This window comes from Columba livia, chromosome 27 (assembly GCF_036013475.1).
Source record: "Columba livia isolate bColLiv1 breed racing homer chromosome 27, bColLiv1.pat.W.v2, whole genome shotgun sequence".
Classification (NCBI taxonomy): Eukaryota; Metazoa; Chordata; class Aves; order Columbiformes; family Columbidae; genus Columba; species Columba livia.
The window spans coordinates 592,703-618,175 of NC_088628.1; the positions used below are offsets into that span (position 1 = coordinate 592,703).

The 25,473-nt window shown below is 47.3% G+C and overlaps 1 protein-coding gene across 16 annotated transcripts in view; it reads right to left on the bottom strand.

Annotated features, from left to right (window-relative positions):
- Positions 1-2,439: 2,439 nt before the first annotated feature.
- Positions 2,440-25,473, bottom strand: part of EPS15L1 (epidermal growth factor receptor pathway substrate 15 like 1) — a 37,770-nt gene continuing 14,736 nt past the window's right edge. For 10 of the 16 annotated variants that reach the window (XM_065042482.1, XM_065042479.1, XM_065042477.1 and 7 more), the window contains 10 exons: positions 25,125-25,322; positions 24,719-24,883; positions 23,636-23,762; positions 23,474-23,524; positions 22,970-23,106; positions 22,648-22,708; positions 22,306-22,388; positions 20,544-20,676; positions 10,446-10,651; positions 2,440-7,343 (listed from right to left, as the gene is read on the bottom strand). In XM_065042482.1, coding sequence (XP_064898554.1) covers positions 7,197-7,343; positions 10,446-10,651; positions 20,544-20,676; positions 22,306-22,388; positions 22,648-22,708; positions 22,970-23,106; positions 23,474-23,524; positions 23,636-23,762; positions 24,719-24,883; positions 25,125-25,322 — 1,308 coding nt within the window. In that variant the 3' untranslated portion in view covers positions 2,440-7,196. Of the gene's footprint in view, positions 7,344-9,234; positions 10,652-15,490; positions 19,470-20,543; positions 20,677-22,305; positions 22,389-22,647; positions 22,709-22,969; positions 23,107-23,473; positions 23,525-23,635; positions 23,763-24,718; positions 24,884-25,124; positions 25,323-25,473 lie in introns of those variants that run through there. The other 6 variants (XM_065042486.1, XM_065042481.1, XM_065042487.1 and 3 more) reach the window with 4 other exon arrangements.

Sequence of the window (25,473 nt, forward strand, 5' to 3'; positions counted from 1 at the left end):
CACAGGCCGGCATTAACGGCCTCGACTTATCAATTCCCAGAGACCCCTTAATGCTCCAGCCTACTTGATCCCGAAGAAGCAGTTCCCCACCCCTTAGGCTGAGCTTAGGAACGGCCTGCACCGCAAAGCCGCGCTCTGAGCTCACAGCGAGCAGCGGGCGCAGGGATTATCCTGAGCTCGGCAGGCAGAGAAAGCTGTTTGATTTCATCTTTTGAGGTCTGACTTTTCAGCCACAGTTATTTGATCTTATAATATTTGCTGTAGACACAAAAAATGAGTCACGGGCGCTGCTTTTCGTGAGGAAGATCGACAGAAGCACCTTTCCAAGCACAAGGAGAGCAGGAGCAACCAAGTTTTCATTTACTGTGACCATAGCGAGCATCAGTTACCGGATTATTCACCTGCTTCAACTCGAACTCCTTTAGCAAACCACAAGTGTTGCGTCCTTTGCCGTAAGCGCAAATTCAGCACCACAGAAATTGCAGATGAACGTACAGGTTTAGGGGCAGATACCATGTCCCTTCAAATCACTTTTCCTTGGCTTTCTTGCACTTCTTACAGCTCAGAGCATTCCCGGAGTTCTGACCCATCGCTGTGGCATCAGGAAACATCTGGAATATCACACTGGACATTCCCTGTGACATTTATAGATTAGGTGAGACGCTGCTGAGCCTGAGGCTCAAACACAACCCGAAACGTGCACACGAAATCCTCAAATCCCAACAACCCCTTTTTAATGGCCTGTGCACGATGACGGTGTCAGTGGGTTTTGATGTATCGGTGATTTTGTATCAGAGGCACCTGCCAAACGCGGGATGGAGGATGTTGGGGGCACGGGGCGGGCAGAGAGCACAGCGCTTTGTTCTTTGCACAGAAAAGCTGCGATTGGGGCCGAGGTTTATGGGAGGCTGAACAGCAGAATTATATGATGTTTGCAGCTGGCAAAGAGCGTTACGAGCGTTCGCCAGCAGGGAAGGCTGGAGCGGCTGTCAGGGTGCTGCATCAGCACCAATAAAAGGTTTAATTGTGGTCATGACGTTAAAGAAAATGCTAATCAGACAGGAGGTCAGAGATACTCGGGGTGGCTGAATCGATACTCACGTACACACAAGACATTCAGCAATTTTCTCCTGGCAATGCCTCCCTTGTGGCCAGGAAGCCAATGGTACCTGGGGGGGGTTAGAAGGGGGTGGTCAGTAGGTCAGAGAGGTTCTCCTGCCCCTCTGCTCTGCCCTGGGGAGACCACACCTGGAATATTGTGTCCAGATGTGGCCCCTCAGCTCCAGCAGGACAGGGAACTGCTGCAGAGAGTCCAGTGCAGCCACCAAGATGCTGCAGGGAGTGGAGCATCTCCCGTGTGAGGAAAGGCTGAGGGAGCTGGGGCTCTGGAGCTGGACAAGAGGAGACTGAGGGGGGACTCATTCCTGGGGATCAAGATGGAAAGGGGGAGTGTCAGGAGGATGGAGCCAGGCTCTTCTGGTGACAACCAGTGACAGGACAAGGGGCAATGGGTGCAAACTGGAACACAAGAGGTTCCACTTAAATTTGAGAAGCAACTTGTTTGGGGTGAGGGTGGCAGAGCCTGGCCCAGGCTGCCCAGGGGGTTGTGGAGTCTCCTTCTGTGCAGACATTCCAACCCGCCTGGACACCTTCCTGTGTAACCTCATCTGGGTGTTCCTGCTCCATGGGGGATTGCACTGGATGGGCTTTCCAGGGCCCTTCAACCGCTGACACTCTGGGATTCTGTGGTTCTTGCCCAGGACACCCACACGGTTCTTCCCTTCCCAAGAAGGACTCTCTCGGCCTCCACGCGCTGCCTGGTGCGGAGCAGCCTTTGGGATCAGACATCACCCACAGGGATCGCGCAGCTATTTGGGAAAGTGTCTGGATTAACACTTTGTCAGACTCCAAATGCTGGAACAGGAGCAAAACATGAAGCTGTGGCTCGAGTTTTTGCAAGAGAAGGAGCATCATGCGGAGGGGACTCGGTGGGAAGTCGGGCCCGTCCCAACACCGCAGCCAAACCCAGACCCGAAACGTCAAGGTACTAAAAATACCGCTGGAGAGCAATTTCAGGAGAAACCCGCCGGGCAATCTGTGCTCAACCGTGCCCGCGTGTGCAGGGCAAACAGAACTGACAGACGGGAGAGTAACGAGGCAGGGTGAACAACGGTGAGCGGCAGGACGGGGAGGTTCGTCCTGGTGGTCCCTCCAGCTCCTCCCAACACAACCGCAGCTCACGAGCTGCTCTGGAACGGGGGCGGTGGGTTTTCTGACGGGCCGGGACGGGAAGACGGGGACGAGAAAAGGAAAAGGCTGAAGGAAAAGGTCTCGGCGCAGAGACCGAGCGGGTGGGCGAGGGAGATCCCCAAATCTGACACAAAACTCGTGAAACCACGGACCAGGACAAAGAAAGGAAGAGCGCCGAAGTCTCAGAGCTCCAAAAAGTAACTTCTCATTTATTATATTAAACAATAACATTTCTCTTATAATATTAAACAATAAACACATGAGATGGGTTAAAATTAAAATACCTTTCAATGTGTTATGATGTTTGAAAGATAAATATAGCTACAGTAATGTACATGTTTGGAGACACTGGTCAGATTTGGGTCAACGTCCGTTTCCACGCTGCGCCGTCCCGGCCGGGCTGCAGCACGAGGGCAGGAGGGCGCGCGGCTGCCAGCGACGAAGCACGTCGCACGGCTCCTGGCACAGATAAACTTAAACGGGAAGGAAAAATGAAATTTTCATTTCATAACAAATTAGCCTTTATTTATAAAACTTTCAAGTAAAAAGAGCACTATACCAACTGATAAAACGGGTGTGCCAATTAATAAAATTAAGGTATTGACTCTAAGCCTATGGGGAGATGCAGCAGTTGGCACGCACCAGAGATCACGCTGTTCCAGCGCTGCCAGATGTTTGAACTGGATCGTTATGAGCACAAGATCAATTTGCCTGAACAGGGTCGCGACTCTAAATGAGCATCAAACAGAAACGAAATTCCTGAGAGGGAGGAATGAAACACCCAAGAGAGGAGGAACGGGACCCGGGGGACGCGACAGTTCTGCTGGGACAGAGCCCCTTCCCAACGGAGAAACACCGAGGAAGAAATCGCAACCCCAAAAGGATTAGAAGGAGAATCCCGAAAAAAGTGCATGATCTCTGAGCGTAGGATGGCAGAGCAAGTTCTACACAATTTCTGACGACAGGTTTCACAGGCTCGAATTTAAAGAGAAGAGAACGCTGCACAGGCCAACGCAGTTTGGAATCTGCCGCACGGGGAGCGGAATGAGACGCGGTGGGGCAGGGACGCCCCAAGGACAATGTGCACTATAACCCATCCGTACGGCGTTAGCGCGGCCGCAGCGCTTTATGAGATCTGCTTTATTGCAGAACGACGGGGGCGGTTTACAGTATAACTCGGGGAAAGCACTGGAGGCAAACCGGGACGTACGGGTCTATAAAGGATAATGCGGGTAATTCAATACCTGTGTCCTACACACAGAGCTTGCCTGCGTAGGTTCCATGTGAGTAATTGCCCGTCCCTCCTGGTTTAAGTGCTGTGTGCAATTCGGGGCTGCCCGTGAGTCACCCGGCGCTGACAACACGCGGCACAACACACACGTGTGCTGCTGCAAAAACCTCCCCGGCGATTGCTCAAGGCGCCAGAGCCTCATAACTGATCCCAGTCAGAGCAGAATCACCTCCGCTCCTTCCCCGGAGCCAAGAATGCAATGGACGCTCATTCCTGCCAAAGCCAAGCTGAGGTGGAAAGGGAGGAAAACCAGAGCTGCAATCCAGATGATTCTGCACAACCTATAGAACTGGAATGAAGCAAGAAAACCATGTTTTCCGCCTTAGCGTGTGGCTGTTCGGGGTGTGTGCGAATGGGAACCGCTTCTTGAAAATCAGTTTTAAAGAGACGCTAACCTACAAGCAAATGCAGGAGAAAAATCACCGCCTCAGCCTAGAGGAAAGAAGGTGACGATGACACGAGTGGCACGCGCAAGGAGATCAGAAATGGAGCCTCCGCTCCAAAGCCACTTTAAGCCACGACAGAAGGCGAGGCCACGCGGGCGCTCGCTCACGGCGCAGCTCTGCCCGGCGGCGCCGGTCCCACACCGACCCGCTGGAAGCCACTGTCACCGCCCTGCTCTCCACCCTTCACCGGGACTCTGAAATCCCACGAGCCAAGACCCGACCTGCACATTCCTCCGTCCACCTCCGCTTAGAGAGCACATACATACACATGAGCTTTAACATACAGAATATATGTGCATATTCTACATATTCACTGTATATACACATTTTATGTACAGCACAAGTAATTATATACTAGACATAGTATGTGGACGTATGTAGTATATACACAATTATTACATTATACAATACACTATATATATATACATACACATAGACACAGATAACATGGATCTCAATGTACACTGTATATGCATTGTGTATACTCACATTTTACATATCGCGCACTGTACATATTTTCTCTGTGCTTTAAATGTCATCATTCTGGAGGAAGAAGCCGATCAGCGTCTCGCGACAAAGTTTTGTGTTAGAAGAACAAGTGCAGGTATCATACAAACCACTGAGTTACAGGCAAAGGGAAGGACATCCGTCACTTCCTTTTGACATGGAAAACGGTCTGAAACACGACGGGGAGAAATCCCAGCGACTTTTTCTTCTGCAGCGTCTAAAACTGTGAATCCAGGCTGTTCCAGTAAAACTAAGGTTACCAAATCTAACGCACTGTGCAGAGAGGACACGTTCTGTCCGCCTCCATCTGCTCCACCTTTTGTTACTGTCCAAGCAAATCTGAAGAACGACTCAATAAGGAGACAGGAAAATGAGCAATTAGTTCTTACACTATATGGAATGCTGGATTAATTCACATTTCTGCTGAACATGTTAAAACCACCGACTCACTGCCCTAGAAGCGTGACAGAGCACCGTGTTCCAGAGCACCCACAGAGCAGCAGGAAGTTCTGTCCTGGTGCGTAACTCAGCAAATGAAGCCGTTCAGCTCATCCACCCACCGGAGACGGCACCTGAGCAGCAGCCCAAAAAGGCGTTTCCTCCCTAAAGTGGCACCGCACACGAACGGGGTGTTTGCGGAGCAGAAGAGACACCACGGAGACTCAGCCCAAAGGAGAAGGAGAATCTCACACATGGTACCACTGGTTTAACTTCGCTGAGAAGCCTGCAGCAAGTTTTGGACATTGCGCTTTCATAGCAAAGTTTCGCCTCGCGATGCCTGCAGGCAGACTCCAGCTTGACCCCGGAGCCTTCACGTCCTGTGCACCAACAGAAACGAGAATTTGTTGATGTTTTAGTGTTTGATCATTTAATCTAACGTATTTAAGAGAAAAAGAAGAAAGGATTTCCAATCAGGTTCTGTAATGGGTGCAAACTGGAACACAAGAGGTTCCACTTAAATCTGAGAAGAAACTTCTTCCTGGTGAGGGTGGCAGAGCCTGGCCCAGGCTGCCCAGGGGGTTGTGGAGTCTCCTTCTGTGCAGACATTCCAACCCGCCTGGACACCTTCCTGTGTCACCTCATCTGGGTGTTCCTGCTCCATGGGGGATTGCACTGGATGAGCTTTCCAGGACCCTTCAACCCCTGACACTCTGGGATGCTGCGATTACCCCAGAACGGGGACAGGTTGTTGTCATTCCATGAACAGGCACTAACTTTGTACTATGAAAAACAAAAGCAGGGAAGCCAGGACATGCAGAGTAGAAATGCACTAGAGATGATGAAGGAATGCCACATTTTCAAAACAAATCGAGCAAATGTTAAAGGGTGCACCAGTGAAACCAGACTGTTAAGCTCTGTATCCCTACAGAACCAAGGTCAGGAAAGCAGATTTACATTAAGGACGTTTTAAAAACTTTGTGCTAGATGCCTTTTCTATTTAGACATTAAAGTTCAAGGCAAAGACAACTGAAGTTTTAGAATTCCTGTAATCAGAAAAAGGCATTTTTAGTAAGTAAATAATTCACAGACTTATCATAAGGACTTATGTATGACATGTAAAACACATTCTGCGTTACCCTTAGCAGGTGGAAGTACGGAGTTCTACAGGTGGATATAAAATCTGTTCCTGACTGTTCCTGCAGGTTGTATTTTAAAGTCACTCCAGTCTACCAGTACTACGAGAACCTAACGCATGAACGTGCATTTGGCAAATAAGATCTGTTGCAGCTTGGCCTTATTTCAGCTCATTATATCTGATTGGTAACCCTGTGCTAGAAGATGGGTGGAATTCAAGAAACAGCGGTAACGCAGACACGCTGGGCAGGTAACGCCAGTAACACGCTCGGTGTCTGGAGCTGGAGCCAAAGAGGGACAATGAGTTGTAGGGGTGAGTGTGGCTCAATCTTGTTACGGTTTCCATCGCTTGATCTGACACAAAAGCAGCACTCGAGCTCGTACCGCAGTCCTGCAGTTGTATTTGCTTAGAAGATCAAGCACGATTTTACCTACTGATTTCATTGCCAAATTATTTACCCATTCACTACAACTGAATTAACTCCCTCTTTTACGCCGCCGCATGCAGTTCAACTGGTCATTCATAGAGGTTTCAAATCTGTAATGTTTTATACACATGACTATGGTTGTATTCATGACACATAAATCGCCAGATTCTCTTGTAAAAGCCACATCTCCTGCATAAAAGGGACCATCTAATACTGAATTTATGCTGGAGACTTTGACACAGATGATGCAGCTGCCATACTGATTAGCCTACCATGAATTATTGAATAAACGTAACAAGTGAAAGCTAATTCTAGAAATATTTTCCTTTTACGAAATTTTCTTTGAAATTCATACTGCAGCCTCAAAAACCCACTGGAACTCAGGTAATAAAATGCCAGCTTCCCAAGTCGCAGTCGACCACGTGCAACGCTGTCTTCCAGATGAAGAAACTTTGCCTTCAGTATCTTCGCGCCATATGTTCAATTTGTTACAAGCAGTAATTTTTCTCTAGGACGTGACAGTACAGCTTAGACAGTGTTTCCTGCGCGCTGAGAAGCCACACGGAGCCCGGTTGGACGTAACCAGTCTTGCTTAGAGTTGACGGTGACTCAAACGATTTTCACGACATAACCCTTGATTTCAGTATTTTGTAGGAGCCGTGCCCAGGGTTCCCGGGCGGGCGGAGCCGCGGCAGCTCTTTAGGAGCTGGGCATGTCGGCCTTACTGAGCGCGATGGCCAGCTCCAGGTCCTCCTGCTCCTGCCTCCGCAGCCGCGCCAGCCGCTCCTGCTCCGCTCGCTCGCTCTCGCGCTTGGCCCACGCCAGCTGCTGCTCCTCATTGCCAAACTGCAAACGGAAACGAAAACCCATCAACACACTGACAAAGAGCTAGAGCTTACGTGAAAAATACAGCGAGACAAGCTAATTAAACACATGGATCAAGTACACCACGCTGTCCCAGGGTAGCTCTGGATGCAGGTAAAAATTCACTCACTGATCTCCTCACTTCATCCTTTAACTTATGTCCTTAATCTCTTCCACGAACTGTCCTGTGGGGGCTGCACGGCCCCATCTCCGCTGTGTGATAACGGAGCCAAACGAGAGCTCCACAAATGAACCTGTTGCCCAAAATATTAAAATATTTGATTGAAATCATAACAATTTCAAACTCAAATATAAGATCACAGAATCCCAGAGTGTCAGGGGTTGAAGGGCCCTGGAAAGCTCATCCAGTGCAATCCCCCCATGGAGCAGGAACACCCAGATGAGGTTACACAGGAAGGTGTCCAGGCGGGTTGGAATGTCTGCACAGAAGGAGACTCCACAACCCCCTGGGCAGCCTGGGCCAGGCTCTGCCACCCTCACCCCAACAAGTTGCTTCTCAAATCTAAGTGGAACCTCCTGTGTTCCAGTTTGAACCCATTGCCCCTTGTCCTGTCACTGGTTGTCACCAGAAGAGCCTGGCTCCATCCTCCTGACACTCCCCCTTTCCATATTGATCCCCAGGAATGAGTCCCCCCTCAGTCTCCTCTTGTCCAGCTCCAGAGCCCCAGCTCCCTCAGCCTTTCCTCACATGGGAGATGCTCCACTCCCTCCAGCATCTTGGTGGCTGCGCTGGACTCTCTGCAGCAGTTCCCTGTCCTGCTGGAACTGAGGGGCCACAGCTGGACACAATATTCCAGGTGTGGTCTCCCCAGGGCAGAGCAGAGGGGCAGGAGAACCTCTCTGACCTACTGACCACCCCCTTCTAACCCACCCCAGGTCCCATTGGCTTCCTGGCCACAAGGGCCCAGTGCTGGCTCATGGTCACCCTGCTGTCCCCAGCACCCCCAGCTCCCTTTCCCCTGCGCTTCTCTCTAATAGGTCATTCCCCAATTTATACTGGACATCTTACCATAACATGTCAATAGACTTATCATAAGTGTTCCAGTTGACTGATTAATGGTACACAAGTTATATTTTTGTGGTTCAAAGTAGTGAGTGGGGGGAAAAAAAGGGAAAAATAGGCAAATGATTGATTGGAAAGAAATGAGGATGTGCCTTATTACAAATGGTTCCATAAATCAAACTGTCAGGAGCAGAACTGCCCATCAGTGAAATACCCAAAGAGTCAGGTTTAATGCCAGCAGAAAAGTTCAGAATTCAAGGAGAATAAAGTTGTGTGCAGGAACTTGCCAGGGCCTCAAAAACCAGCCAAATTTCCCACTACAATCTAGGGAAGATCCTCATGTCACTTCTTTGCAACAGTAAATAATAATTCCAGTTAAAATCAGGTTATTCAATTATTCAAACCTACACGATTCTATTCTCAGGTTCCTTGGACTCAAACTGTGCGTCAAAAGGTGTTCTGTCAGTAAAACTGCCGTTAATTTCCATTCTGAAGAGAAACACTGGGCCAGCACAAGCGCAGTACTCCTGCGGATCGCGGGGTGACGGGTAACTCGAGCCCCGCAGGCAGGGGGAGGAACTACCAAGTGCAGCACCAGAGCTGTGGCACAGGGAAGCGAAACACCCAAACCGCTGACAACAACAGGGACCACGCTCTTTTCACTCAAATTTAGTTAACACTTATTTTTTTTCCTTACAGTCGTGGAAAGTAATTCACAAAATCGATTAAAAGCTGGAGCAATCCAGGCTACAAGAAAGACAAGAGCTGGTAATACTCATTCCGTGCATTATTCATCCTTCAGTCAAGGGAGAAGTTGGAGGTTGGTCAAGAAATTTCAGATAAAGCAAGTTTTGCGTCTTGTTTTTATTAGGAAAGTCACCATTGTGTGTACAATCACAGAACACAACTGCAGATCCAACAGGCCAGCGCTGGCTGTGGCCAAGCATACAGAATGTCTGAGTTCAGCTGGGCAAATCAACGCACTGGGGCAGCTAAAGGCACCCCCGGGTGGCCTCGGCCACCGACACCACGCAGGGAAGTGACACACACTCGCTGTTTACTAATATCTAAGGGAGAAAACCATTCCAAATAAGCAACCTGAAGGATTCGGCTTCAAGATCTCCGCTTGCTGAACACGGGCCTGTGTCCATCAGCGTGAAATCGGAGGTTAAATGGGCAACTTTCCTGCGTGGCCACGTGGCAACAAAGCCACGTGCAAGGAGGGAGGAGGTGGGGATGAACAGATTCCTGCCTGCTCCTAGAGGCAACAGGAACCACACTGGTGCTGTATTTCCAGTCACTGCCAGGCCAATGATGTACCTGCCAGGACTAGAAGCAAAGCCAGGCCTTCAGAAACCTGGACAGTGTTTAAGGAACGGGCACTTGGCTTCGCTTTCAAGCTGCCTGATGCTCCCCCTTGGAGGGCAATACGGACAATTCTACATTGGTTCTACAAGACAGATTTGTTTTCTTGGTCTAACAAGGCTCTTCTACAACATCAGAACTTGGAACAAAATTGAACAGCTACATTTCCATCCCTGTCTCCTGGACGTATCTGTCTGAGCACGTCCCACCGCACACAGCAAACATGGCAACGGGATCGCCAGAACTGTGTCACAAACAGTTACAAATACCCCATGGAATCCTTCCCTTCAAGGATTTGCTTCTCAGGATGTGGTGAAATCGCTAGAGGAATGTTTTTAACAATTTTTTATGAATCTTTACATCATCGGCTCCCAAAAATCGGTTTACAAAATGGCCTCCATGCAACAAAAACAATACACAGATTCCGCTACAAAGAACTTGGGAGTCAAGGCACACTGCACTAAAATAACTTAAAATGCAAGTAAACCCTTGAAAATTCAGCATGAAACTCCTTGGTTTTTATTGAAATAACGCCTTTTTATTACAGCAATATTAATACAAAACCAACGAGGACAGCGTGGAGTTACTGAGAGACAGAAGGCAGCGAACAGCAGGTTTGCGGTGAAAAGGAAAACCCAAGGGTGCTGCAAGCAGAGCAGAAAGTGGTTTGCTCAGAGACAATGAACTTAACTTACAGAGCTGAAGTCTGCAAACCCCACGGAAGAGTCTTTAGCAGTTTTACTCGAAGAGGAGGGAGCAAACGGATCTTTTCCACTAAACGGGTCCCCAAAGCCCTTTTTACTCTGGAACGGGTCGCTGCCGTCAGCCCCGAACGGCTGGAACGGGTCGTGGGGCTTGGGGAAATCTGCAGGGCCCAGGTGGCTGACGGGAGTGCTTTTACCTGGAAGGGCAGGGAAAGAGAGAAGGTGACTGACTTACCACGGACAACGCAAAGCCCTCGATAGGAAACCGCTGGCACTCTTGAGCACCACCCGCTCCTCCTGGGCTGGCTGAAAATTCAACTACAATGGTTCTCACTTCTCATCAGCATCGCCAGCGGTTTTAGGTAAACGGACTGATTATCTCAGTTACACATACTGCAGTACTAATAGCATCAAGATTTCAAATGATAAAACCCAGTATAAAGACAACCTGGTCAGAAGAGTTTGACAAGTATGACTATAGTTCGTTTTCCAGGGTCGGAGACATTTCAAGTTAAGTTCGCCATGTTCTTCAGGGTTTTGTAGGTTAAAGAACAAAACAGGGTCTAAATCGGTTATTTTGAAGAAAAGCTGAAAGAGGGAAACCCTTCTAAGATCAGGCTGATATTCTGCAGAGTGATTTTAAGGGCCGTGCCCACGCTGAACGTGCTCAGAGTCTCCCGACCCCCTTCCCTGCCCTTGGTGCGTTGCTGCTGGGTTGTTCTATCCTGCCGCGGTTTTGAGGCCAAGCAGAAGTTTGTTTGGTTCAGTTAGATGTTCAAATGTACTCATTTATTAGCCACAAATTACTCATAACACCACCAGAACGATCTCTGACATCCTCGTGGCTCACACCAAGCGGGGCTCTCCCAGCGCAGTTAAGCACGTGCTTAGGTACACAGATTCTTGTATTCCCATGTTTAGTATGTTAGGATGTGGGTACAGTGTTTCTATAACGTAAAGCAAAAATACCCAAACCGCGTGAAAAAGTCACCAATTGAACTGCAGGACATCGCGAACACGGTAATACTGCAAAATATCTGCGCTAGTAGCAACTGAGATCGTATATTCGGTGGAAAATGTTCCATCAGCAGGTGATGCTGCCGCGGGGCTGAGGCAGGGCAGTGCCAGGGCAGCAAACACTTGGAACCCTCACTGGTTTGATAGTTCTGCTAATAAGTTTCAGGGGAAAAAAAGTTCAGAAAAAAGCACAACAGGTCCTGTTCTGAAACCGCAGCAGTTTCAGCAGTTACCCAAGCGGTGCACCCAAACCACACCAGGACTCACTTCAGCTAAAAGGGACGACAAGCAAACTGGTTTACCACAGCAAATGCTGTTAACTCGGCGTGAACTCCACCCATGCAAAGGGTTTATCTCGTTTCATACCCACAGCAAACTGCAAGGGCCACATCTCTAGTTGAGGCAAACAGCCTCACCGGTAGGATGCGATTACAGAATCTCTCTCACCGAATTACAAGATATTGACAATGAAACAATGAAGCGAAACATTGACAGTTCTCTCTCCATTCTCTGTTTCAACGACCGTCCTAACTTTGTGTTTAGAAGAATATCACAGAATCACAGTGTCAGGGGTTGAAGGGCCCTGGGAAGCTCATCCAGTGCAATCCCCCATGGAGCAGGAACACCCAGATGAGGTTACACAGGAAGGTGTCCAGGCGGGTTGGAATGTCTGCACAGAAGGAGACTCCACAACCCCCTGGGCAGCCTGGGCCAGGCTCTGCCACCCAACTTTCCCTACACAAGTGCTCCTGTCCAGGAAAACTTTCTAAAGTGAAAAATATGCTTTAAGAAGTCAGTCATGCTATATAGGATGAGTATGATAGTGTGAGTCCATACCTGTGATTATAATCAACATATAACACCCGGGTCCCCACCTCTAACGTCCTTTCTATGGCGGAGGAAGTTCTGCTCTAGAAACCTCTGGGCACAGTGCACAACACAAGATCCTCCGGCACATTTCTCTTGGCACTTCACTCAGTTTGTGTGTCATTCCTGATTTACTCAGCATGTTTTTCACCACGCTGTTCAATTATCCAGCGCTTCCACTGACGCAGAATGAAACTTTCATAAACTCTGAACTTCGGAACTTAAAAAGACATTATTACCAGTTTTCAAAATGTGCTTCAAGGTTACATTAAAACCCATTTTCTACAGAATATTTAGAGGTCTCCAATGGGGCTGTTTCTGCACTGCACATCAAACTCAACTGTTGGGTGATAATACTCTTTGCATGAAATAAAAATAGATATTTTTAGTAACAGAGGGAGAATTTTCCTATGCAAAACCCCCTTGAAACTGTTTTTGCTTAATATGTGCAAAATCTGCACCTTGAGTTAGCCCGTAACTCCGCAAACCTCAGCTGAAGGGAAACATCTGAAAACACAAACTGGTGAGAGGTGAGAAATCGTTAGGTGCTCAGCCTAACGACCCGTTCCAAAACAGGTTCTGAACAGCCTCTTTTCAGCAATCAGTACTGAAATCTCTTCACTGCGAGAGATCAACACCAACAACACAATCAAAGCGCGAATGGAATGTTTAGTTTGTGGTTGGGCAGGTGCTCCACCTGTGAGTCACTATCCTACTCAACTACTCAACACGGGACGCCGTGTCCAATGTCACTATCCTACTCAACACGGGACGGTGTGTCCAATGTCACTATCCTACTCAACACGGGACGGTGTGTCCAGCGTCACTATCCTACTCAACACGGGACGGTGTGTCCAGCGTCACTATCCTACTCAACACGGGACGGTGTGTCCAATGTCACTATCCTACTCAACACGGGACGGTGTGCCCAATGTCACTATCCTACTCAACACGGGACGGTGTGCCCAATGTCACTATCCTACTCAACACGGGACGGTGTGCCCAATGTCACTATCCTACTCAACACGGGACGGTGTGTCCAGCGTCACTATCCTACTCAACACGGGACGGTGTGCCCAATGTCACTATCCTACTCAACACGGGACGGTGTGTCCAGCGTCACTATCCTACTCAACACGGGACGGTGTGCCCAATGTCACTATCCTACTCAACACGGGACGGTGTGTCCAATGTCACTATCCTACTCAACACGGGACGGTGTGTCCAATGTCACTATCCTACTCAACACGGGACGCCGTGTCCAGCGTCACTATCCTACTCAACACGGGACGCCGTGTCCAACGTCACTATCCTACTCAACACGGGACGGTGTGTCCAGCGTCACTATCCTACTCAACACGGGACGGTGTGTCCAGCGTCACTATCCTACTCAACACGGGACGGTGTGTCCAATGCAGCCGGCGGCTCTTATAGAAGCATGAAAAAGGAAACCAAAAGAATTTTCCTGTCAAGTCACACATTTTGAGGTTGAATTATTCACTCTCTGCTGCAGATGAGGGAGAAACCTAAAGGCAAACAGGCAGCGCGGTGCTGGGGAACGACCTCAGTGCTCGAAAAGTGCGAAGGAAACAGGTGTGTGGTACCATCAAACAAACACCACGCTCGTGCACTCCTGCGATGAGCAACCAACGCAACGCCCTCCTCCTCTCCCTCTCCCTCTCCCTCTCCCTCTCCCTCTCCTCCCCACAACTCCAATATGCCCATATAAATAAACACAAGAGATTTTTTTTTACTGATTGGTTAATACAATTCTTTCTTCTGTTCCTGATCACATCTATTACACCTAATGTGGCTTCTTTCTTCTTCCTAAATACACAAAGCAAGTTTCCGTGCAGATTCGTGCACTGGGGCCATTGCACATGGTGCAGGTCAAAAAGAATGGCCGCAAAACCATGGTGTGTTTAAACACAAAATATTCATAAGACATCATTTTCACTCAAGAAGTGACGTCAGTCAATGCAGCAACTAAGCCCTGAGGCTCTGGTTTGCGTGTTTTCTAAGCACGACGCTGAAAACACTGCGAAATCCTAATTTTAGTCTAATGGAGACACTGAAGACACAAACACAACTAAAACCATTTATGTGTGTAATTCAAAAAGCAGCAGAGAGCTTTGCTCTTTCTTCCTCACTGACAACTGTCAATCCAAGGGCAGCGTAAACCAGTGTTCTTGCACTGATGAAAAATAAGTCTAAAATAGTAAGAGAGCCAAACCAGCAAATGCCTTACATTTAGAGAAGTGGCACATATGCAAAACCTATATTTATCGGTGACATGACGGAGGAGGAAGCACCAAGTACAAAGGAAGGCAGCAGCAGAACAGGGCTGTGCAAGCACGGCCCTTCTGGTGCTGAGCAGCCGGTTCTGCACAGGACCAGCTAAAATGCATCTGAAATGGCTCAGGGGGTGTAAAAGACACCCCCAAGAGTTATTGTGGCTCCAGAGCTTCTGTTAGACAATCCTGGTCCGGGTAAGCCTGGAATGTGTGTGCACTGCCCACCCGGGGATCCGCTCACAAGAGCTCTCAAGGCAAACCGCCTGCAGAGCATTTCCAGTACGCACCGAAGGGAGCAAACCTGCCTTACATTTACCTTTGAGGTCCACGCAGCACAGGAACAGAACAAAACGCTGCTCTGGGAGCTGGCTGTTAACTTTTCTTGCATTTTAGCTCCTCTGGGGCTGACAATCCACAACCACACCGGTGAGGAAAAAGCAAAGGATCCTCACCCCAAGCTGTGGAATTCTGATTGTGCAGATGACGGGTTGCAACGTGCACCACAGCTAAAAGGAGTCTGCAGATTAATTCTACAAAATATTAACATCCTGACGATCTTGATTCATCTTTAAGATATCTGAAAGCCCTGACCCCTTTTCATTTTTGAGCCATCACCGGGTTTACCTATCGTTTCTCTTCATCTGCCAACTGGCAAGATGAAAAAAAATAGGACTCGATCAGTGCGATTTTGCCCCAGTCAGCAGAGGCTCTTCTGACTGCTCTGGTGGGACAGCGAACACATCGAGCAGCTTGCAGTTTGTGGTTTGGTAAGAACACCGAACCCTAAGAGCATGGCTGGTTACATTTATCATCACTAGCATCATTACTGCTGCTTAGCACTAATTCCTAGTCACCCACATTAAATGCTGTGCAAAGCTTTGTGCTTGTCCTGAGGTCTCTGGGCACCTCGGAGGGATGGGAATGACACCTCAATTCAAGTGCTGCCTGCTGGTCCCCTGGTTTGTCTTCTCAAGACTTTTTCCAGTATTCTGACATATAAAAACACAACGTGAGAACGGAATCGATATCCATAACCCAAAGGCAGAGGCGTTAACCACTAACCTCTGAAATGTCCATGTATAAATTGAGTTGCCATCATCCACCAGAGCTACAAAGAAGAATTGTATCAAAAAACAGAGCCAAAGTTCTTTGACAAACTCACTGAGCACAGTCTGGAATAATAACTTCCCACTATCACTTATTTTAATACCTGTATTTCAAATAGCAGCTAAACAAATCAGTCCTTTGAATTCCAAGTTCCATGATATTTTTCTGCTATTTATGTATTCGTATCCAAAAGAATCCCAGAGTGTCGGGGGTTGAAGGGCCCTGGAAAGCTCATCCAGTGCAATCCCCCATGGAGCAGGAACACCCAGATGAGGTTACACAGGAAGGTGTCCAGGGGGTTGGAATGTCTGCACAGAAGGAGACTCCACAACCCCCTGGGCAGCCTGGGCCAGGCTCTGCCACCCTCACCCCAACAAGTTTCTTCTCAAATTTAAGTGGAACCTCCTGTGTTCTAGTTTGCACCCATTGCCCCTTGTCCTGTCACTGGTTGTCACCAGAAGAGCCTGGCTCCATCCTCCTGACACTGCCTCAGTCCAGCTGTGAGGATGCTGTGGAGACTGTGTCAAATGCCTCACTCAAGCCAAGGCAGATCACGTCCCCCGCTCTGCCATCATCCATCCATCTTGTTATGTCCTCACAACAGTCAATGAGGCTGGTCAGGCACGACGTCCCCTTGGTGAAGCCATGCTGACTGCCCCAGTGACCCTCTTACCCCTGGTATGCCTGGAGATGGCACCAAGGAGAAGTCGTTCCATCGGTTTCCCAGGGATGGAGGTGAGGCTGACCGGTCTATTCTGAACTTTTCCAAGTACATTAGCACTGAAGTTCACTGTTAATACAATACCCACCACCTCTACTAGTCACTAATATACAATACATTTAATATAAATTACAGCACTTACACAGCTAGAGTAAAAAAAAAAACCATTGGTCGTATTAAATAACCATTGCAAGAAGCAGGCACACTGAAATTGGAAAGTGTTTTTTTTCTCCCTGCGTTTTTAGGACTTTTATATTCTTCCAAGGTTAAAAAGGTCAAAACCACTATAAGCGAGCAATAAAAATTTCGCAGAGGTTGAAGGTTACAGGCTGGTTAGTGGTGAAGGTTCCTCCACTAATATCTCTGGTTAACGGCGCTGCTGTAACCGCAATGTGGAGTGGCTGGGGCTGCGCTCAAAGGAAGTGGTGAGGGTGGGGCAGAGCAGCAGGTCCCACGATCAAAGCACCAGAGCATTGAATTTACTTATAACCCAATCACTGACACCCACACAGTGACTTCCTGCTCTTTAAAAAAAATAAAAAGAAAGATAAAAAAATCTGTTTCTCTCTTTTTGTAATCAACAACTTTTACCTAGAAACTAGTTAGCGGTGAACTCGGGCTGATTTCAATCTGCAGCTCATAGTAGAAAACAGAATTGTTCAGCTGTGAGAACCTACAAAACCCATTTAACTGACAGGTTTCAGTGTATCGGCTCTTTCAGACTCTTTATTCTGAATTACACCACAGTCCTTAAAATCCCAAAAGCTATAAAGCAAGCAGAAGCTCAGCAGTGCTAAACACGACAGGTAATGCCCTCTGACAGGAAAGAAAATGTACTTATCCATCTGAAAAACTCAGCTGTTTCAGCTCCAGCTCCAGGTAGACTACGCACTGCCCCACAATGAGGGTCAGCTCTGCAGACCGGGCCCTCCGTCCCGCTCACAAGGGAATTGCCTACCACAATCACCCTTCTTCCTTTCTTATCTGAGCTCTCTTGAGGCCGGGGGTCAACCACCTCTTTCTGTGTGACCTCGTAGGTGGGCCTTGCGCCACCTCCTCACCCACCTCCTCTTCAAGCCCCAGGGCCTCAAACCTATTACAGGTGGCACCTGGGGAAGCAAAGCAGGCAGGGAGGGGGTTGCCCACGGCCCCGAACTGGAACTCGCTTCCAACCCTCGTCATCTTTTCTGTCCCGTACCTCTGCCCGACAGCGACAGGCAGGGGCTGTCTCAGGTCACCTCCCTCTGCCCCACAGGGCAAGGGGTTCGTCACCTTTTGGGGGGTGTCCCCTGGAGCCTCTCTGAGTGGCACGCCAGGGAGTCACTCCACCAGTCCATCTCCTTGTCACACTCCCTGATGGTCCTCAGCGCCTCAACCTCCTCCTTAGGCTTTGCAGCCATGTAGAGCAGATCCTGCACCTGCTCACAGCTCATCTTGGAAGACTCTGGTTCAAAAGGGAGCGAGAAAGAAGGAAAATGACTTCTGAAGAACAGAACAATGTAAGCCTGAGATTCAGCTGTAAGGAAACAGTGTCATGACTGTCATTCCCTCTCTTAACCGTAGGCTTTGTGAAGGGGAGGATGCAGATCTCAGGGTGTCTAATCCACGTCACACGGTGTTCGCCTGTCTTTACAGTCAGCAACAACCACACACGTGGGTCCAGGACACCCCACAACACCCCACTGGATTGATGAGACAGTGTTTGCATGTCACCTAACTCCTAAAAAACTGAACATGCAGAAAAGTACTGAAACAGGACCAATTCCTGCTGGATTTTGCTAGTTTCCCCATCAACAACTACTTGGAAAGTTCTACATCAGATCTTCATTGCACCTGCTAACAAAATGCAAGCAAACCACACAAGTGCTTCCCAATACTGAAAATCCCCCCTCAACAGAAAGAACAGTTTTACTAAAACGAGTACGAACCGGGAACAGAGAGGTAAACTACAGGTTGAGCTGGCAAGAACGAGATTTATCCATCTTTCAGCAAGATCTTTATCACCTACTTGTTTTTTAATTAAACAGACCAATAGAAAGGTAAGAAACAGCGGAAGTTTCTTGTCTGTTGTTTGTTTTCTGAGCAACGTTCCCATTTCTGACACACACTTGCTCGCCTGTATCTCTTGCTAGAATCACAGGCTACTACTATATAATTTCTCATGCTTTAAGTAACCACCGAAGATCGTCTCAGTTGTGGAAGGAAGGGAGGGGTACAACTGCACAAGCACATGAGGCCCATTTGCTTTAAAAAACCCTGCTTTGTTTCCTCCTCAGTCTATTTTATCATAACAACATTTGCTTTGGGTAGAGCAGCGGAACCTCACAAACACTGCGTCTCCCAAGAAGAGGGGAAGGTGCACGCTGAAACGGGTTTTGAAAAGCCTGATTAAAGGCTGAGTGCACACGTCTAACTTCAAAACAAAGTATTAAAGCAAAATGTTCTCCAAAGTTCCTCCCTGTGTGCAAAAGAGGGAAGATACACGAATAAAAAGCATACAAACCATGTAGGTGAGTCAATCCCACGGCATGTATTTCCCACCTGTGCTACTGATGCACTTGATTTGCCAGGAATAATCATGTTTCAAACAAGAAACAGAAAGAAACCACATGAAAGAGATAATGCAGGTGCATTTAGTATTTGTTTGACTCATTCAACTTTATATAGGCCCCTTAAACACGAAATTATTTTATGCAGACATTTCTTATAAAGAAAAGGGTGACCACTTTCCATGAAAACCAAAGACGAAGAACATCATTCACCATTTCAAATAAGTACCTTCAGCTTTCCTATTTGTGCTCCTATTCATGTCCTATTAGCTGCTATTTGCCCGCACTGCACATGACGGGGTGTCTGGATTGCTGAAGGCTCTCGGCACCTCCACAGCAGAACAGATTTGCTCCAAGAACCTTTCCCCAGTCCTGGGGCACTTCTGACAAACGTTCATCAATACTCACCCAGACAACACCTCATCACCCCACTCCAGGGCTTCACTGTGCATCGTGACCTCTTAAACAAGAAAATCATAGCAATAAGAACAAGCTAATGCTGCTGTGATGCCCTGCCCATCAGTCTACTGTATTAACTGGTGTTTTCCAAACCCTGGATCAGTCTGTGGGATGGTTAAGGACATTTCCAGGACACCCCGGTAACAGAACGAACGTCTCAGGTTACCCAAGGAGCAAGTTCTAGCAGAACTGGTGTGCAAAAGCAGCCAGATCAACAGCAGCTGCTGTAAACAGGATGGGCGCAGGGCGCACGCTCCGCTCCAAACACAGCAGCGCAAACACAGACAAGCCACATATTTAGACATGGAGATACTGAGAGTGGATCTGCTTTCCTCGTATTGTGCTTCCTAGCACTGTCAGTGCATACACCAGAATACTAGATGCTGACTCACATGCTTTGTGCACAGATGTGCCTGTTCATAAGCACAATCCAGCTTTTTGGATTATTTTTTGAGCCAACTAGATGTTCGCTGCTCGTTTTAACTGAACTATACCACAGGACTTGAAACAAAAGCCCTGTGTGGCTTCAGTTCTTAAAACAGTTTCACTGGTATCTGAACAGTCTGAAAATCTACTCGAGGGAGGGCGAACAAGTTGAGTCTATTAAGAGATATCTTATTTTCAATTTGGGACATTTGTACATCTCTAAGTATTTCCACAAGTAATGGACCTGAAGCAGGAAAAGCCTTTTTTGCATTCACCGTATTCTCTGGTTAAAAAACCCCAAGAATCCTAAATTCAGAATATTGTAAAAACCAAACCCTGTGGTTATTTTGAAGGTGCCACTTACTAATCACTTTTGTTGCCTACTTGGAAAAGAAAGAATGTTTTTTCCCTATTTCCCTGCCACAAACACTTTCACAGATCTGCTGTGGCACCCCCAGTCATCCCATTTCCAGTCTGAGCAGTCCAGTCTGGTTTATTGACAAGTTCTGCCATCTGCTGATAATCTCATGTCTCCCCCCATGGTTGGAATACAAGATAGTGGGATAGAAGACTGTCAACTTGTCCTTATGTCAAATAACATACAGAAAATCGGGGGAACTGGCTATTACAGCAAAGAAAACCTCCTTACCGCTGGGTGGCTTGGGGCGTGGAGGGACATTTTTCTTCGGCGGTAACGCTGGTGTGTCGGATTTGCTTTTGAAAGGGTCATCAGAGAAGCCCATCCCTCCAAAGGAGGAGGCGAAGGGGTCTGGAGCAACTGACTGCACGAGAAAAGAGAAAAGAATAAGAACGTCAGCACATTGTGGAATGTCTCTTGTCTCATGAAGGCTACAAGTTCCCACAAGTAAAAGAGCTGACTTCAAAAAACGAGGAGAGGTTTACAGAACTATGTCGGTGTGTAAGCCACTAACACCCACTGACAGCGGTGCCAGCGTTTCATGAACGTTCAGAAGTACGTATGCTCTGAATCACTTAAACACTTTGAGAACTTTAAGTCCTGGCAAAAAGTTGATGAGTAAAGAAAAGGAAGTAAAACTCCGTTTTTCTGGTTTTTTACTGTTTAGCAATGAACGGTCAGAGTACAGTCTGGGCTTCGCTCTAATGAACAGAAGCACAGAATCCCAGAGTGTCAGGGGCTGAAGGGCCCTGGAAAGCTCATCCAGTGCAATCCCCCATGGAGCAGGAACACCCAGATGAGGTGACACAGGAAGGTGTCCAGGCGGGTTGGAATGTCTGCACAGAAGGAGACTCCACAACCCCCCTGCGCAGCCTGGGCCAGTGTTGGGGAATGACCTATTAGAGAGCAGCGTAGGGGAAAGGGACCTGGGGGTGCTGGGGACAGCAGGGTGACCATGAGCCAGCACTGGGCCCTTGTGGCCAGGAAGCCAATGGGACCTGGGGTGGGTTAGAAGGGGGTGGTCAGTAGGTCAGAGAGGTTCTCCTGCCCCTCTACTGGGTAATGGGTGCAAACTGGAACACAAGAGGTTCCACTTAAATTTGAGAAGAAACTTGTTCCCGGTGAGGGTGGCAGAGCCTGGCCCAGGCTGCCCAGGGGGTTGTGGAGTCTCCTTCTGTGCAGACATTCCAACCCGCCTGGACACCTTCCTGTGTAACCTCACCTGGGTGTTCCTGCTCCATGGGGGGATTGCACTGGATGAGCTTTCCAGGGCCCTTTGACCCCTCACATTCTGGGATTCTGTAAAATAAGGCACAAAAAATTCCGCCTTGCAGGGAAATTTATCAAGCTGTAATGAAGAAAGAGGAGTTTTGCTCAGCCCCTCGCTAAAGCTTCTAAACAAGCCAAACCCACCGATACTGTAAAGACTGTCGCCACCTAGGGGAGAGCTAAACCCAATGAAAGCAGTAAGAAAAACTAGAAAAAAAATCAAAGGTTAACTAGTCACAGTGATACGATAATCTATTCTCTAGTTAACATTTACTCTACGATTCTCAAGTGTTACCACCAAACTACGTGTAAAATTCGAGCAGTTGATGCCAACTGTAAATCCCGAACTCCACCTCAGGATGTTCAAGAAGAGTCAGGACACTGAGATGAAGTATCAGACTTCAGGACTTACAGGAACGTTGAACATTAGAATATGTTAATATCTGGAACAACCACCTTTTCTTATAAGGAAAAACTAGAAGTCATTTCTCTTGTGCCTCTGGTATTTGAAAATGCTTGTGAAAAGCTGATTTATCCCTGCTGAATCTACTAAAATATTGGTAAGACTCTGCCGCATCAGGAATGGAAAATGCTTTGCTAAGTAACTTGATTGGAAAAGAACTAAGAGAAGTGGGTAGTCAGATGAAAAGCTGTGATCATATCACACAACGTATCTGTACAGAGGGCTCTTTAGAAGGGCAGTCGCTTCCCTTGGGACCTTTACCTTTGACATCTGACTGAAGTCTGCGAATCCTTCACCGCTGCTGAAAGCGCCGCTTCCAAACGGGTCCAGAGTTCCAAACGGATCTGGAACAGATACAGGGGAAAAAAGCTCTTTAAAATGCTACTGAAGAATCATGAGGAATACTTGGTGCCAATGAAACACAAAACTAGGCGGGCGGTTAAAAAACACTTGTTTTCGACCCGGCATGAGATGTTAAAAACGAATTCCATAACCTCATCTGGGTGTTCCTGCTCCGGGGGGATTGCACTGGATGAGTTTCCAGGGCCCCTCAGCCCCCGACACTCTGGGATTCTGGGATATGAGAAAATGTTTTCTTCTCACCTGGACCTTTAGAAGAGGCGCTGGAAGATGTAAAGGGATCGCTGCTTTCAAAAGGGTCGGGCTAGATAAGAACAGATAGACAGAATTATTGTCCTGCTGTGCACTTGTTTCTTAATTCACGTTAAAATCTCTCGCTTTGACATCATTATCACAGAACTGGAAAGAACAGGCTGTTGATTGCCTTAACAACCCATATCGAAATTTTAAGAATAAAATTAATGATATTTCATCAGGTAGGAGAAAAGTATTTAGTGGTATTTCCTTTTAGCTTTCAGCTGATAAGCTTGGCAATAGTACAGAAATCCATTTAGAAATGACTGACCTTGGAGGGTAAAGCAGGGGGCTTTGTGAACGGATCTGAGGTGAACGGGTCACTCTTCACCTGTTTCTTGAAGAAATCCTCAGGGGCAGAACTACGAAATGGGTCACTTTCCTTAAACGGATCTCCTCCAAATGGATCTAAAAAGAGTATTCAAAGGTAAACGAATGTAGCCTCTTGTGCGTCCACAATGAACCATTCGATATTTGACCTCATAGCCAGGGATGTCATTTTTCTTATAAAAACACACAATGATTTGGTAAATCCGATACACTTCCAGATACGCCTCTAAACAGGGCACTACGTTTGGACAAGTACGCGTTGATATTAAGGTTATGGACTTAATAAAGAGTCACATGCATGTTATTAACGTATTGCTCCTGAATGCACAACCTGTCACGTTCCCACATGCAAAACAAAAACCTGAAGCCATGGAAAGCCTGGCAATCTGCGTTTGGCTACAAACAGTTCATATCCCATCTGTCCTGTCATGGAGAGGGCTATTACCTGCTGGAGCAGGTGGCTGTTCTGCAAAAGGGTCATGCTGGAAGGGGTCACCTATGCAGAATAGAAAAATCATTTGGTTTATCCACTATTTAGCAAGATGATGAAAGTTTGAGAAAACATCATTTTCTGGACAAGTGGTGGCCAAGGTGTGAGGTCACTTACTGCCTTTGAACGGGTCGGCTCCCTTAAACGGATCCGATTTGAAAGGATCTTCTGACTGGAAGGGGTCTGTGTGCAGCTCCTGGCTGTTATTGGTAAACATCAAAGCTTTATTCTTAAATGGATCATCCTAAAAATTGAGAGGAGAAACATTACAGCAACTCACGATTCAAAGGCTCAGTTACCCATTTAGCAGAAGTTCTACAGTATCTTCATTCCTGTTTCATGAGCTTAAAAATTACCTCCTAAAGAACTTTCAGAGTAAGTGGCTTTTAAACAAAAGTAATTACGCCATATAAAGAAATATGTAGCCTGAGACTATGGAGAAGATCAGAAGTATATACAGAGAAGAACAAAAGGTTAAACTGTTTCTCACATTAACATATTCAGTTCTCAAACACGTCGATGAGAGCAGTCCTGCCACAGCGGCCACGTGCACAGAGCACCTGCACGACAGAGCTCCACCCAAAATAGCTGGGAACTAACTACACACTTACACAGCCTCCAGCACTAGGCAGGGGATTGCTTTCATCCCTTCACAAGATGCACATGAAGAAGTCTTAATTAATACTTCTCAGAACAGCATGGGGGGAGGAGGGGAGAGGAAGAAGAGGAAGGAAGAATTAAGAAACAGGAAAGGGACACACTGGTTTAGAAAATTCACTATGACTGTGTACTGGAGTTATCTTCCAGTCAGCGATTCTTGGGTTTTGCAAATAAGAGAAACATCTGGAAGTTTCCTCTGGAAATGTAACATCATGTTTATGTAAGACATCTAAGCAGAGAAACGAACCACTAAGGCGTTTTAAGATCATGTCTCTCAATGTATTGTTGCTGTTAATGTACACTTTTCTTCTTTGGGGCATTTTGTTTTTACGTAGACGGCGGCCTTGCAGGGATCACTGTACGTGTGACCACACCAAGAGCCACTAAAACAGAACCACGGAATGTCAGGGGCTGGGAGGGACTCAAGTCAAGGTAGATCACGTCTGCTTGCTATCCTGCTCCTGATCTCTCAACTACATCTTAACTACTGTGCAAACCACAAACCTAATGATTGTACATACATCAAACTGTTTTTTTTACCATAGCTCCATAGCTGTTTCTTTCCGTCTGCCCAAGGCCTTCGCTTATGTCCGCTAAATTCGTCAAGCTACCACCGTGAATCCCGTTGAGAGCTTCGTTATATTCTTCTATACTCTTATTGACTTCTTGGTGACTCTCCTGAAGTTGAGAGAGTTTACTTCTTGCCTACGCAATGAGAAACGCTTTAGTGTGTTAGGTGTTCAATAACGCTGTCGCTCTCCTTAACCGCGGTCGCGTTTCCCCACGGGAGCTGAGCTTCTCCTGACTCAAACTGGGAATTCACCTGCTCAGCACCACTCAAAAAGGCTGATTTCACAAACCAGCACCTTTTTTCTCTTCTGGAAAATAACCTTTCGAGTTCATGTTCAAGAAGCAAACCAGAAGTCGTATAAGCTACAGTGAATACCTGGTTTATTTCTTCCTGTGTTGATTTTAAAGATTTGATGATTGTTTCGAGCTGCACTTTTCCAGCCTGGATACTCTGCTCCAGCTGCGTCTCCTCCTGCTGGAGGCGGTTCAGCTCTGCTTTGGCTCTGTTCAGGTCATCCTCCTGCGATTTCAGATCTGACTCCTGAGACTGAATCTGCATTTTTAGTGATGAAATCTGAAACAAAATGTCACCAAAAATCAGAGTGAAATTTGAAGTAAATGTAAATGAATAAATCATGAATTTATAACAAATCAAGCTGTAAAGTAACCTATAAACTGCCAAGGAAGATAACAACAACCTAATGTGAAGAACTGCATGCTGCTTA